Genomic DNA, 16,370 nt, shown 5'->3' on the forward strand with positions numbered 1-16,370 from the left:
AGAATTACGTAACAAATGTGGTTTTCAAACAGACGCATAATAACCTGGAATAGAGAGAGACTGAGATAGAAAAACAATTAGGAAGCTGTTTAGAGTCTGCTGGAGAGAAATGATGAGGTGCTTACCTGAGTCATTTGAGACCAGCTGACACCGCGTGCTAAGAGGTGCTAACCCCCTACTTGCCTATTTCCATGGAAGATTTCATTGAAGGCTCACAAGAACCACTGGAGAAAGTTCTGTTTCTTAATTTTATAGATAAGGAAACAGGAGTGGAGGAGTTAGGGAATTTACTCAGAGTCACACAGTTAATAAGTCACGGTGCCAGAGTGTTTTCACCCAGGCCAGGTGATTCCAGACCCTGTACTATTAATCATGATACTACATGACTAAATATTCAGAGACATGTAGGGGTTTCATCATTAGGCTTTGGTTATGGCTGGGATGTCACTTCCATGAAATATCACTACCATGATTCTCTTCTTCCTTTAATTATACTTTTGTTTTCTTCACTGATTCCTCGTAACTATGAAATTGGTTTCTGCTCTTTCTTTTCTAAACACTTAATTACTCTTTTGGAGTTTGTTTTCCCTAATGGCATCATCTATCAACCTTTATGTTGATTTGACCCAAATCTCTTATTTCCAGTCTCAATTTCTCAATCGCACTCCTAAACGTCATTACCTAAAATCCATGTTTAAAATTAAACTCATATTTTACTTCAGTTTCTCTAGACGCTTTCTATTCATAACAAAACTAACTGGTCTTCTGGGCTTTAGGAGAATATTTGACCCTCAGATTCCTTCACCCTTCACACCCTATCAGGCAACCAGTCCAGTCACTTTTTTTTCCGTTGATTCATCTCCTCCCCTTCACGATCTTTGTTCCCACCCTTATATTAGCTCTCCATGTCTCTTGCCTGAATTATTGCATTCGTTTCCTAACTTGTTCCCTTGCATTTAATCTCTCTGCATACAAATGCCAGAAAAAAACTCTTACTCACACACTTTCATAATTTGCTTGCCTTATCCACGAACTTCTGATTGCTCTCTATCACCTAATAAATCAAGATTACTAAGTCAACTCTAACCCATTTTCTGCCTAAATCTAAAGATCCAGCATTGCCCAGTTTCACGTATTTTATTAAATTCCAACTCCTCTGAAATTGGAACTCTCCACTCTAGTCGATTATCTCGTTACTATCATCTCTTCCACCAACAGCCTCTGTATGTACACATACCCACACCATGCTCCTTCCCACGTGATCTATTGCTAATACTGCTCCCTGGCCTAAAATGCCTCTTTCCTTTATTCCAGGTCCATATCCCAAGTGACTCTTTCCCTAATGGCTCCAAAACAAAGTTATATCTCCCCTATTCTGACTTTTTTCTGCTTACTGCCTTTGCCAAAAAGTATCTGTCGTTATGGTCTCCAAATGTCTGTGTTAGATGATGTAACATTTTATGAGGTTAATATATAAATAAAGCTGTTCTATTTACTAGTTCAGGTATACATCTTATTTTCCCAACAGGATAGTGAGCTCTGATGTTTGATTTAAAATTATGTCTTCTACTTTTTCATATTCATAATGCCAGTAATAATACTCAATAAATTTCTGTTACTGGTTGAATCTATAAACACACATATTTTTATACTGTATGTATCCCTGTAAATTTAGTAATTTATCTGAATAAAAGTAAAATAGTTACTGTTCTCTCATTTTAAGGAGCTGCTTTCTTTACAGAATTGCAAATGCAAATATTCCCAAATGTTTAAGATATTCTGCTTTGTATATTCAAACTATACTAAAGTTATACCTTTTAGGGTAATATTTTTAATTATTCTGGGGAAAGAAAAGAAAGCCCCTGAAGGCTAACAGTTTGAAATTGAACAGGACACCATTGGGAAGGGAGAGGGTCATGGGTCATCGTCAAACAGACAAAAAACAATGGAGACGATTGTGCCTGAAGATGGTGTATTTTTTTTCACGAGACAGTGTGTTGACAGTTTCCTTCCTCTTGGGTCATTGTTGTCTGCTAAATGATCTGTGACAGCAAATTGATCACAAGCTTTTTCATGCAGGAGATATAATACAGCCTTTCATTTTGTTACCTCCATTGCCAATTGCTGAAACATTTCTTTGGGAAATTAATGTTAGTTTAGCATATCATTTAGTAGTATAAGGCACTGCATGTAGCTCTGGAAGCAATAATAGTAGTGATTAATTTATCTTCACCAAGTTTCAGATTTCTACTTAAGTATGATTGCAAAAGCAATAGAACATTTGAAAAATGTCAGTCTTAAAATGTCTGGAATTATTTAAATAAATGAATGCATTAACATATTTAGATATTGCCCCATTCATTTCAAAATTTAGTCAAATATTTAAGGTACATATAAAAATTAGTGCTAGGAGACTTATTCTAACTGAAAAGCTACTTCTTCCTCTAGAAAGCTAGGATCTTAGAATGGAAAACAGACACACAGTCTTTTACATTTGATATTTAAACATCTAAGCCAATCAACTGGTGATTTCACAAGTCTGAAAAATATTCCAAAGTAATATTTTGTTTGCAGAATGTTGACAATCTCTGCATTCAAAAAGTTTGTAGAAAAAAAATTGAAAAGGCAGTTACTTAAGAGAACTGTTTTACAGTTCCTGTTGAATACTTTACAGCAAACTTCGCTCTCCCATTAGGACACAGGAGTGTTAGCTCAGAGAAGGAAAACTACAGGCAGAAAGCGTAGAAACGAGTTCTTGTTTCCTCTTTAAAAATGGCCAGATTCTGTGTAAAAAATTAAACTAATCTCAATTCTGGTCTTTTGTTTCTCATAATAAAAAGGAAATAAAGGTGATTTTACTATAAGCTGATGTAGAATATAAGAAAATTGTTTATAGTAGAAAGAAAACATACAGGTATAAATCTTTTCTCGAAGTTCTTTTTTAATGTTAGCCATAAAAGGCAGATATCTTAAACCTATGTTTTTCTTTTTACAATACACACATGGGTGTACATTTACATTTATTATTGAAAAATGATCTGGACATACCTTCTTTTTTTGTGATGTGTATGTATTAGTGGAGGAATTAAAATGTTAGAGTTGTTAAAAACTGAAAATTTGTTTTATGTCTTGTGGAAAGATATTGTTATATGAAACAATTTGCTCTGGTAAAATAATTTTAAAAAGCAAACTTGCAAACTACTCATTGTCTGATTTTAATTTATATTTTCAGATCAATTAAAATTTCATTTGATGATTACTATAAGACATGGTCTGAAATAGCTACATCGAAACCTACAGAATATCACAGAAATTCAGGTAAGATGATCTAGCCTTATCCTGTGCCCTTTCAGTATTATTATAGTTTATGTATAATTAATCTCTTAATTATTCTCAGCTTGTCTTGCTTTCAAATACTAATTGACATATATTTGCAGTTTGAGGTTGATAAAGTTCCCTATTGTCTCTATATACTAATCATTCAACAACTACTAATTTAGCTCCTCTTTTGTGTAAAGCCCTGGATTGAAGTCTGATTTAAAGAAAGAAGGAAAGATAGGCAATTGGAGAAAGAAAAGATGAAGTTCCCAATCTCATGAGATTTACTTTACTCCCTTCACTTTGCTAAGAAGATTTCCTCTTGCTAAGAAGCCTTCATAGGCTAAAATCAATTATCTTCAGACCAGAGAAAGTATTGAGTAGAAAGACAGTAAACAAACATAAATGTAGGGCTTGCAATTATGTCAGTCTAAGGAAAAATCATCTGTTGCTATTATACATAGGAATTAAAAAGACAGGAGAGAGTTAGATATACTTTCTGGTCCCATTTAATCACATATTTAGAGTACTATTTCATTTGGATCAAAGCAGATTATCCAGTCTATACACACTTAGTGAAATATGACTTTGTTTCAGCTATCCTGCTGAAATGGTACATTCTGAAGTTACCAGTGACTTCCTAATTCCCAGATGCAGTGATTATTTTTTAGGCTTTGTCTTAACTTGCCCAGTCATCAGCTATGCTCTCCTTGTATTAGATGAGACTATACATCCATAGTTTTCCTCCTCCCTTCCTTAGTGCTCCACTGCCTCTTTCCTTAGCAAAAACTTCTTTATTCAGTATGCTCTACCCACTTTCTCTGAGAGACCTCATCCACCACCATGATTTTCATTAGCCTACCTTCCAGTAATTCCTAAAGCCTCATCTCTGGCCAGGCCTTCTCTTGAATTCTGCATGCATATTTACAACTGTGCATTGGACATCTCACATGTATTACAGGTATCTCATGCTTAAGATGTCCCAAACTGAATTCATTATCTTGCCTTAAAACCTATCACCTTTATTAACTTTCTTGGTTAGCAGTAGATCACCATTGATGTACTTGCCTAAACCAGAATCACAGAAGTTTCCTAAACTTCTTTATCTCCCTCATTAAGCCTTGTTGATTTTATCTCCTACAACATCATGAATGTTTTTCCTCCACTCTACCCCATGACCACTGCCTTAATTATGGTCTCATCAAATTTCTACTTATCATTATAATGGTCTCGTAATTAGTTTCAATAGAACAAAATATCACGTGCAAAAGACGTTTCCAGTTTTAAGGCACAAATTACAGCATAAAGTAGTACTAAGTTTAACAAATATAAAAAATAAGTTCGATCAATAACTTCTAAGAAGTTACATGTTCGTTTAGGACGTTGGTTATTAATTATTTTGTGTTTATGTATGACCTTCCTCACTCACTCATGGATTCATGGTTAAGAAAAATATCTTAAAGTACTTTAAAAAATACAGTCTTTAGCAACTCTATCAGTATAAAAAATTTTATTATTTTTGATACCAGAGTACATAAATATTTACTTCATTTCAAAGATTTGTGGTTGGATGCTGTCTAGTCAATTCAGCAAACACATCTTGAGTGCTTACCATGTGTGAGGCACTGAGAAGCTCAGATGGGCTCTGGGAGGCAATAATCTTTAACCAACATTGTGCAACTGGCACATTGTAATGAACGACTCGAGCATCTAACTCCCTTAATCAAAAACCAAACCGATTGTTATAAGATGGCACTTTATGAAATGACATGTAAATATATAGAGGCTCTTGGAGACACCAAACTGCTAGGAAAAAAAAAAAAAATAGAAGCACATTGCCAAAACGTAACAAAACTTGGAAATGATTGTCTTGCAATAAAGAACAATTAAAAATGAAAGAAAATAATGAGGCATCACTAACTGCAGTTTCTTCTTTAAGAGTTTGATACCAAATGTTTAATTTGGTTCTTGTTTCTACATCTGTCACTAGCTTAGTATGTAATTTATCCCTCTTTGTGAAAGCAATAGCTGGTAATGGTTACCTCTAGCCCAAAAGAATTTCTGAGACTTTGATTCTAGCCCTTGGCGCAATATTTCACAATCACCCTGCCTCTTCTTCGCCCAGGGATTTGTTATAAGAATGTTTCAAGAGCTTTCCTTCAATAATAACCAGCACTTAATTAAAAAAATAAATGTAAACCTTACATCTGCTGCTGGCCATTTTGTCTTTGGATAATTCAACTGGATGAGATCCAATACTATCTTTTTTAACAGCCTAATTTCCTGGCAATAATAAAGATGAAGCTTTTAGATTATAGAATGTTTCTTCAACTACTCAGAAGTAAAAGGAAAACTTCTAATAACTTTATTTTCTGCAGTTACAACCTTATCACTGGAAAGATTAAGCTCTTGTGCATATTGTTAAAAGCTTTTTATTTTATGAATAGTGATGAGTGGTTAAATTTTGATTTTGGATAACTGTTTTCTATATCTTTGTGCCTCAAATCTCTCTATAGTCATCTGTGCCATAATAATAGTACGTTTATTCTTGTATAATGGTTTACAGAGTAGACTCTGTATTATGTTTTTTAATCATCTCGAATTTAATTTTTTATTCATTTATCAACCAATACTTATTAAACACCTAATATATGTCATGCACAGTGGTTTATAAACCCTATGAGTTAGGCATTACTATTATTATTACTCTGTTTTACAAATGAGAAAACCAAGACCAAGGGAAGCTAAATAATTTATTTAAGGTCACGTATGTAAGAGGGAATAACATATATTGATAAAGAGTGTAAATTCTGGATCCAAATTGCCAGAGTTTAATCCTGACTCTGCCATTTACTAGCTGTGTGACCTTGGGTAAGTTTCTTAACCTCTCTGTGTCCTAGTTCTCTTATTTATAAAATCAGAATAATTACAGCACATGCATCATAGGTTGGATCACTTACAACAGTGCTTAACACATAGTGACTGCTCAATAAGTATGGCTATTATTAATTACTACAAGTAAACTGTGGTTCAAGGACTTGAACCAGATCCTCTGACTCCACATTTGTCGCTTTCTATCATACTGTACTGCCTTTATAATATGATATAAAATTGTTATTTCCTGATAGCCTGAGATTTAAATTCAAACTCTGAAGTATCTGCAGTACATTTTTCAATAGTTATATTTTTTAGTTCATAATCATAGGCAATCATATGGGAAAATGTACTGATGATTCGCTATTCTCTGTCCATCACTATTGAATGGCAAATAAAAAGTTTGGCAGAGAACAAACCACTACATCTGGTTGTGGGCAACAGCACCTTAATGACAGAATATGATCCCCATAAGGAAATGTTTATGTTAAAGGAAAAGAATTCCTTCAGACCAGTGTACCCTGTAATATTGAGCAGAGGCTTCCTGATGTTTGCTGTCATCAAGACAGACCAAACAGCCTGAAGCATCCTGGGGATGCTTGCTTTCACCCTAGGAGACTTTCATTCTTTGAGTTTTTGAGCCAGCAATAAGGGCAAGTGTCTCCAAACTGTGTTTCGATGCAAGAGGCAGTATTGTCTAATTCTAATGCATGGTTCTCAGTCTTGACTGCTCATTAGAACCACCAGAGGAGCTTGTAAAAATTCCCATGTAAAGGGCACACCCTCAGACCAATTACATCAGGATCTGGGAGCAGGACCAGGCAGCAGTAGTTTTTAAAGCTCCCCAGGTGATTACAATGTACAACCAAGGGTTGGAAAGGCTCTAAGGGGAAGAGCATGATGTCAGAAGTTAGAGACTAGCCCTGTAATAGTTTGTGATTTAGGATAGTCATTTAACTCTTTGTATTTTGTTAAATTTCCATTTATTGAAAAAAACATTCCTTTCTATTTTAAGTTGTTCTATGGTTAGTATGAGATAATATGTGTGAAAATAAAACATGCAAGTTGATGCTATTATATTTCTTTGGACATGACAGTCCCAGCAGTGGGGAAAACATTTTAAGATCAATCTATACAGATGTTGGACAAGAGGTGTGCATATGGGGAAAAATAAACAAAACAAAACAAAACAAAACAGTGAAAGTGTTGGCTGGTAATCTGCAGAAGGAAGAGAAGGAAGAACTATATTGTGGCAATAGAGGATTTTCTACCAGACTGCAAAGCTGCCACAAAGGCAAGATATGATACTGATCGGGGAATTTCAACTTCAAGAACTTCTGACAAAATTTCACAGGTCCTTTTTTCTTGTTCGCTCTCTTGTGCTCTCACACACTCTCTCTTATTCTCTCTCTTTCTCCTGTTCTCATTCCTTTATTATTTCCCTCCAATCAACATTATTTATTGAGCATCTTCTTGCCTAGACAATGGGCTGTGTATTGAAGACAAAAAGGTAAGTATTATAATAAGCTTTTTGAGGAGTTTACAGTCAGGTGGTAAAACGGACAGGCAAGTGAAAAAATTATAAGAGTAAAATAGAAAGCATTAAAATAAAAGTTTGTACAAATACTGTGGCATTTTTCCTCTCTGAGATAGTAGAGGGAGCAATAAAGAAAATGTCAATGATATAAAATTAATTGGAATGAATAGCCCCATAGAAAACATTACTCAACCTTTCTGTTTGTTCATCTGTAAAGTGGGTATTATAATGGTAACCACTGCATACATTCTTTACAGTGCCTATTATATAGTAATAACTCTATTAACATTAGTTATTGTAATCTAAAGAAAACAATAAGATCTCACTAAGAACTTTGGGGAGCTCACATTACCCTCCTTAACGGAAAAGAGGAGTATATATCCAGATATAAATGAAGAGTATTATTAAAGCCTATAAGAATGTGTATGTATGTGTGCTTGGGCATGTTCGAAGTAAGAAAAAAAATTAAAGAATAGATAGGAACATTGCTGGTGAAAATCATGTAATATTAATAGAAGAAAACTATTCACTTTAAATGTTTTTTCTATCGACGACAAATTTCATCAAGCAAGAAGAGATTAATTGATCATTGTTAAGAAGGAAGTTCTAGATGAGTGCAAGACTGGTGGAGAGCATCTAGTTGGTTAAACAATTCAAGACTGTAAACCTAGGACAATTATAAGAAACAGGGAGATGATAGATGATTGATAGATGGTAGCTAGCTAGCTAGATAGAGTATATATTTGTATACGATCTGACTTAATAGTATTTCATGTACAAACTACCAGTGCCTTAAGCATAATAGATTTTATGTGAATTTGATTGAAGGCATAAGGCTTACAATTAACCACAAACATATGAGCCAGTGGTGTAATGGAATTTCCAGAACATACTAAGGCAGATCAGAGCTGAGTTGATAGAAAGGTAGCACACAGATCGAGGAAGGTAGTAACTAATTTGCATCTTTATTATTCAGACAAAACCAACATCCTGAGCCAGTTCTGGGTGTAGACTTTAATAGGAACATCAATAAATTTCTTTGCCAGGATGGTGAAGTTGGTTGGGTCTCTAGGAAATCATGTCTTAAGAAACAGTTGAAAGAACTAAGGCCACCCTGGGAGCTATCTTCAAATATTAGAAGGGCTCTCTCCCATGGGAGAGGGAAGAACTTTACTCATTATTGCCCCAGAGGTCAGAACTAGGACCATTGGAAACTCAGCACTCAGATTAAGGAAGGACGTTGTGACCTTACTGTCTGTCAATGGGACAGGCTGTCTCCCAACAACAAAGAGGAGTGTTTTTTGTTGTTGGCAAAGGATTCATTTAGAGCCTGGATGATCATCTATTGCAAATTCTTACTTTGTGGAAGATCAAGATCTGTAATGTTACTTCTAACTCCAAGATTTTATTTTTCCACTTGAAGTGCTTGGTTAGAATATTGTGGTCTCTGTAGTTTCTACATGAGTTATTTTAATACCTTCTTCATTGCTACATAAGATATATACACAAATGTCATTATAATGAAAAGTTTCGAAGTCACAATCTACTTTTTTCAAACAATATCCAGTATTACCAAGTTCAAATAAAAAGAAAAAATTTGGAATTGTCTGAGCATTGAAATATCTATTGAAGTATATAGTGTGTCATTGCCACATATCAACTTAACAAGAAGTGAATTATTTCAAGCTTTGCACTATTATTAAAGAATACGTGCATAGCTCCTTTTTTTATACTTTAATTTCAGTGTTTAAAGATCCAAATTTCATTGGACAGTATTATAAGTGGAAGAAAATGGAGCTGAAACATTCTAAAGAATGGCATTTAAAGTAAGTAATTTTAAGTATCTAGAATATATTATCCTATTAACTTGAAATAGCTACTGTTTCACTTTCTGCTGTCTAACTGAACCATCCGGAGGAACCCTTTGGAAATAACAGCTTATTCCATTATTAAAACATAGCAACAAGATTTATAATTTTTTCCTTTCATATGAATCCAAGTGGGAGATATCTTTGCTACCTACTGGTTGCCAAAAATGGAGATAGGGCATGAACCTCCATGAAGGAATCACTGTCTCCATTAATACTCACTCCCATTTCTATTATCCTTGTTAACACATGACTTAGAAATAGAAAAACAAAACAAAACAAAATAAAAATCCTAGTTTTATAGTACCAATCAACTTTTCATTCTTCTCTTAGTTCCAAATATCTTTTCCTCTTCCAGATTTCTCACTCAGAAACTATATTACATCTAATGAGGAATTATGTAGTAAAATACAAAAAGAAATTATTACAATATCTTTAGAAATCATTGATTCTTAGAGCAATGATTAAGGAAGGGATCTTAATCTCCGCCTAGACTCTGGACTCCTAGAGGCGTCTTCTGCTTTATCATGCTGGAGCAAAAAGGTTCCATGTCAGTTCTGCAGTGTTGGCTAGGTTGTAGTAGTCATTTAATCTCATGTGCTTATTTCAAAGTACTCAGTGAATGTGCTGTCACAAAGCTAGGGGAATGAAAGATCTTATTTTTTGCATTTATCTTGTTTACCTCATTTTTTAGCCCTTTGGCTTGTTCGCAATGTGACCTCTTTTCTAGATGGAAATATAGGCTTAGTAAAAATAATGTGCTGTGTTTTGAATTTGTGTAGAAATAGAGGTTCTTAAAATATACTTTCCTACCCTTTACCATCACAGTTCAAACTGAGTTTTTCAGTTAGATATTCTTTTTTTCGGTTGAACCCTGCAACAACTTTTCTTCAGGCTAAAATGGAAAAAAAGTATTTGTGTTAGATACTTTTCTGCTTTCAGAATAAATTATAGGCAGTAGAAAAGTTTTTATTAAGCAGAATTTGAAGGAGTACAAGCATGTTTTTTCTTGAAGCCATATTTTAAGTTTCATTTAGAATTAAAGAAACCTACTTAGAACATAAGGTTAATTTTGCTTTAACTTGACTTCCTCTTTTATTTTCTTTAACAGAAGTACTTTGTTTTATTTGTTTGATCATTGATTCATTATGTAATGCCAGCATCCCACAGAACTCCAAAATTTAAAAAAAGTAGGACCATGTCATTTTCAACTTATATATCCACTTCTAGATATGGATGAAATAATTGTGAACTGTGGGTGCTAGAACGTTTTTCCAAATACATTATTTTGAAGTTACAGGTCAAATTATCATGTACATAAATGACTCTGTCAGAATAAAACTCTCACACCTTATGCCATCTGGTGGTTGATGAGAATATATTTAGATCAGATAATATTTGCTTCTTTTAAAATTTGGAGTTGATTAGTAAAAAAACCCACCACGTAAATAAAGTTTTAAAAAGATACTGCCTTTTTCTCTATAATTGTACCATGGTGTAAATATTTGAGTATGCAAAAATCTAAAGTATGGTGGAATCAACTTCTTTTCAGGTAATTATTAAAAGTCTCATAGTCATCAAAATACATAAAGTATAATAAAGTGGTCAATTCATAGAGATTTAAGTAGAAAATGTTTGGAGATCTATACAAGTGAGTAATTTGTCTATATGTGTATGCAATATAATAATACCATTATGCATCTCTTTTTATTTTTGAAAATGCTTTTCTTTCGCTGAAATTTCTTATTAAAAAACCAAACACAACAGAAAATGCAAATTGAGAATCTTCATCTGCATAGCATTAAGGGAAAAGAGAGACCTATTTTTCCCGCCTCATATCCCTCCTCCTACTGTCCTCCTATCCCCTCATCAATCAAGACCCGATTCTTAAGCCACACTAAATTCCCTTTTCTATTATTTGGGGACATAGGATCTTTTCACCACTTTGTGACTTCTGCCTGGGATATCTTTCCCAGTAGGGTCTTTGCTGGTGGTCTAGAGTTAGAGTTTGGTCTGAGTTAAAATGTGGAATGTGGAGTGTTTAAGTTCAGGGGCCCTGGAGCCAGATTGTCTGTATTTGAATCCTGGCTCTGCCAACTACTCACTCTGTGACCTTGGACAAGTTATCTGACTTCTTTATGCCTCAGTTTCCTTCTCTGTTAAATGGCAATGATAACTGTACTTACCTCTCAAGGAGTTTGTGAGGATTAAATAAATGAATACTTGTAAAACACTTCAAACTATCTCTGGAACATAACAAATACTCATAAGGTTTGCTATTATTCATGCTTTTTCTACTGCAGCCCTGGTTCAAGTTTCAGATGGAAAAATCTTTCTTTGGAAGTAGCATGGGGAAAAAGCATAGGCTCTAGAATCAGGCCGATCTTGGAGAAATTCTTACCCACACTGAGCTTGTTTTCTTATCTGTTAAATGTAGATAACATTACCTATCTTGCAAAGTTGTTTTGCATTTGATCTCTTGAATGAGATCATGTATGTATGTATGTATGTATGTATGTATGTATGTATGTATGTATATAGTGTTGACATATGGACATTCAATTAATATTGCTTCCTGAGGAGAGGGGAAGATAAAAGTCCATGCCTACCAACTTTTTAGAGAATAAAAAGTCTTCATCAGAAACATGTAAAAATTGTAAAAATTTTCTCAGGTGAAAAAACAAAAGGCAACACATACCATGACTGCATTTATTTTAGTCCAATTATATGCATGGTTCTTTTTCCTTCTCCACTCCACCTCTACCATCTCTTCTGCCTGGAAAAGTGTTTCACAAGAATGGTGTGAAGCTCCAGCTCCAATGTTTGTTTGTGGAAGGGCCCTGGCATGCTCAGCCTTCCATGTCTCCCTCCATAGAACTCTGTCCCTTGCTCCTTCAGCCCCTATTGTATGGGACTTCATCTGTTCCTAAAGAGTGACCGAGGAAGGCCCATTCTTGGAGCTCTGAACTCTCTGACATTAGCATGGTACCTGGTAACTAGTAGGCACTCAGTTAGTGTCTGCTGAATGATGCCCACTTACCCTATTTCCGCCCTTAATAGGATTAAATGTGAAGACGGTTAGTTTTAAAATAAAATAAAATGTAGCTTCTGACTTCTATTAAGGCTCACGCTAATGTAGAGATTATGATTCTATCTTAGGAAGTCTAAGTGTGTCATCATAGAACAGTGATTGAAAACTGGAAATATAAATGACTGTCATGAATATTTTATGTGAATTATTAAGTTCCACACAAGTTTTTAGTTAGTATTAAGAGGAACCCATTGTCATTATAAGCAGCTTATAAATATTTATGATTGATTATTTGGTTTGGTGTTCATTTCTAAGGCTTTTTTTTTTGCTCCTTTCCTATTGTCTTGTCTATCTTTTGGCTATTCATGTAAATGTTTTATTCTAAACAACACGTGGGGAAAACATATGAATCTAGGCTCTAATCAGTAGATCATATATATTTTCTCTAGAGAAAGATACAAAATAAAAAGCAGTGCAAGCTGTTCTTTTGAATATTCTTATGCACATGTAAAACTATTTTTATACCATACTCTATACCTAATGGTTGCTTATATGGTAGTAGTCTAAGCTTTGTCAGCCGGAAAGTTATCTAAATAAAAGTTATCAGTTCTGGAGACGTTTTACATTCTATGTAGCTTTAGAAAAGAGTATTGCTCTTGTTTATGCATAGGAAGTACAGCGGGAACAGGAACTAACACGGCAAAGGGCCTGCTCTGTGCCAGACATTCTCCCTTTATTTCCTAATGTAACACTGGCTGGCCGCCCTGGAATTGACAGTTATACTTCTAAGTGTACTCATATATTTCTAAGTGTAACACACAATAATATCCATCTGTCTTCTTCAAAGCCACAACAAATCAACCCACACTCCAAGTCGAATCATTTTTCTTATTATACAGACGCAGCTTCAAGACAAGGTTCCTAGCCTCTTCCTTCAACTAAGTTGTCACCCCTAAGTTTCCCTACAGAAGTAGAGGTAGCTATTATATGCAGTTTACAAATGAGAGAAACATGAAGCACAAGGAGATTAAAGAGAATAACTTGCCTGAAGTTACTGATAAACATATGTTGTCTTTGAAAACTAAAACTAAATTATTTCCTATCAGCCTATTAATATGTACTGATTTAAAAGCCTAAAATTTTCAAGTAAGTGTAAAAACATTACCTTCCCAATTACAAACACAAATCAAATCTACCTTCTGTTGAAAAGTTCTGTGGTTTTTCCTGTAGTGTCTGATTCCGAGAGTGTTTTTACTCACAAATATATGTGATCTTCCTTTAGCATAACGATGTTTGGTTCCCTTTTCTCCAGTTATATAGAAAATGTTTATGCTGCGTACATTAATTTAATGTACGTTTGTGCTATCCTTTCAGAGTTCCTGAAGTTAAACATTTTATAGGTTGACATTGTTATATATTTAATGCATTTTTAAGAAGGAATGCTAGCTTTTTTATTCCCCAAAGATTAAACCTTGAATGCCATCTTGTGGTTAAAGAGAGAATTAGCATAAAAAATAATGTCTGCCAAGCAACTACTTAGTCTCTGCTTAGTTGATTTGAGAGATAGGGAGCTCGGGACTTCAAGGAGCATTCAAATATCTCTAATCTTCCTTATTTTTAACTTAAATCGAACATCTTATGATATTCGACCATTCCAGATTTCTTTCATTCATTTTACAGATTTTTATTGAACACATACTCTATGCTTTTACATTTGTCTGCAAAAGCTTTCTTTCAGAAAATAAGCAATTATCTTCATTCTATAAATAAGATATACAGAAATGTTTCATTCGGTTTCTCCCCTAAGGTTACACACTCAGTAAGTGACAGAGCTGAAATTCAAATCCAGGGCTGCCAGATGCTACAACCCGTGCATCTTTCTATTAGATCAAGCAGCAACTCAGACACTGAAAACCTTTGAACATGGGTAGAAGGCATGATTCAGGGGATGCTGTTATGGCAGAAAGTATCGCTACTTGTCCTTGGAAGTAACACAAATAAGCCTCTTCTGTTTTGTGGGATTACCCTTTAAGTCTCAGAAAATAGCTGTTATATCTTTCCCTCAACTCCCCTTAAGTTTTCTCTTTTTCAGAATAAACATACTAAAAAGGGGTTCCCATACCCAGTTCCAGCATGTGCATGGAGGTTTCCCCACACCAGAAGCAATTCTTGGATGCCAGCAGGGTGTCTGAAAAGTCAGTTCAATTCTGGCACTATCTACCCAGATATAGAATCAGATTCCACAGATAAAGGGCTCAGTCCCACAAGACTGCCCTCCGCTTCAGACTCCAGTCAGAAGCCCAGGTTGCTACCTGCACTTCCTACTGACCAGCTATGTTAGAAGTTCCCACGACACCCTCCTCAGGTTTAATTAATTTGCTAGAATGGCTCATGGAATTTAAGAAAACTTATTTCCTCACTAAATTACAGATTTATTATAAAAGGTAGTAAAGGATATGAATCAACAGCCAAATGAAGAGATACATAGGGAGAGGTCCTGAATGAAGGCGCTTCTGTCCTGGTGGAGCTTGGGACCTGGCATAGTGGCACAGCACTTGGAAGCATTATGGTTCCCTAGTATGGAAGCTCTCTGAAAATAAGGTCCCATGAGTTGTCCTTATCTGGGCTTTTATGGGGACTTTATTATCTAGCCATGACTAAGTCATTGACCTTTGGCGATGGATTAGACCTGAAGCGCCTCTTCCCTCCCCTCCTCAGTAATCAAGGGTGAGACTGAAAGTTCCAGTTCTCTAACCACAAGCTTGGCTCCTACTGGTAACCAACTCCTACCCTTGGGTGGGGTCCAAAAGTCACCTCATTAACCTTATAACAAGAGATACCATTGTTGCTCTCTTAGGAAGTTCTAAGGGGTTTGGGAGCTCGGTGCCAGAAATGGTAACAAAGACCAAATACATATTTCTTATTATAAATCACAATATTACACACATCCAGTTCTTTCAACTGTTTTGTTTTTGTAAATGATTTCCATTCTCTTTATTGTTCCCCTCTTACTGTTGTAATTCATTTTATCATTTTCTCTCTCAGAATGTAGCCCCAAAACTTTACCATAGATTTCTGGTTGTAGCACAGAATCTGGTGGAGGTTCCTGTATTATAAACACCACGCCTGAAGGCTGCTTCCCCCTTCATCTGTCTTCAAAAAGAGAGTTTGTGATACAAGTCAAAAACATATTGGGCTTTTTTTTTTTCCTAAGAAAATTGTTCCTTTGATACTGCTCCCACATAGAACACTCTTTTGAGGAATCTCTGTCTCTTTCTCCTCCTTTCCCCATCCCCCTTGCCCTCCCCTCAACCGCTTACCCCATTCGCCCTCTCCCTAGCCACAGAAGTATGATACATGGATTGGCTTCCGCCTAGGTCCGAGCAGGGTGAGAGTGAGGAGGACTGTGGTTTCCCAGAGGCATATTAGATTTTGTTCTCCTTGAAAGTAGAAACCAGAAGGAAGCCAAGAAGTTCCCATAGAACATGTACAAAAGTTGTGTTACTGGATATAAGGATACAATAAGTTTTATAACTCTCATTATGTACATAAAGCTACTTTTCAAAAACATGTAGCAGTTTACAATGCTACCAAAATGACCGAGAATTTAAAAGGAACAAGCAGGTTTTTGTTTTTCTTTTTAACTTAATAATTATTAAGTTAATAATTATTGTATAGTCATTTAATTTGCATATCTTTAGTGTCACAAAACATTTTTGTTTTATGATTTATGTTTTCAATT

General features: G+C 35.1%; 1 protein-coding gene across 2 annotated transcripts in view; it reads left to right on the forward strand.

The window, feature by feature from the left end:
- The window catches only part of UBE2U (ubiquitin conjugating enzyme E2 U), a 51,585-nt gene that overhangs the window by 25,157 nt on the left and 10,058 nt on the right, over window positions 1-16,370 (forward strand). For both annotated transcript variants that reach the window (XM_039838486.1, XM_039838487.1), the window contains exons 7-8: window positions 3,233-3,318; window positions 9,474-9,555. In XM_039838486.1, the coding sequence (XP_039694420.1) occupies window positions 3,233-3,318; window positions 9,474-9,555 (168 nt within the window). The remainder of the gene's footprint in view (window positions 1-3,232; window positions 3,319-9,473; window positions 9,556-16,370) is intronic.

Source organism: Pteropus medius, unplaced genomic scaffold (assembly GCF_902729225.1).
Source record: "Pteropus medius unplaced genomic scaffold, Ma_sr-lr_union100, whole genome shotgun sequence".
Lineage (NCBI taxonomy): Eukaryota > Metazoa > Chordata > Mammalia > Chiroptera > Pteropodidae > Pteropus > Pteropus medius.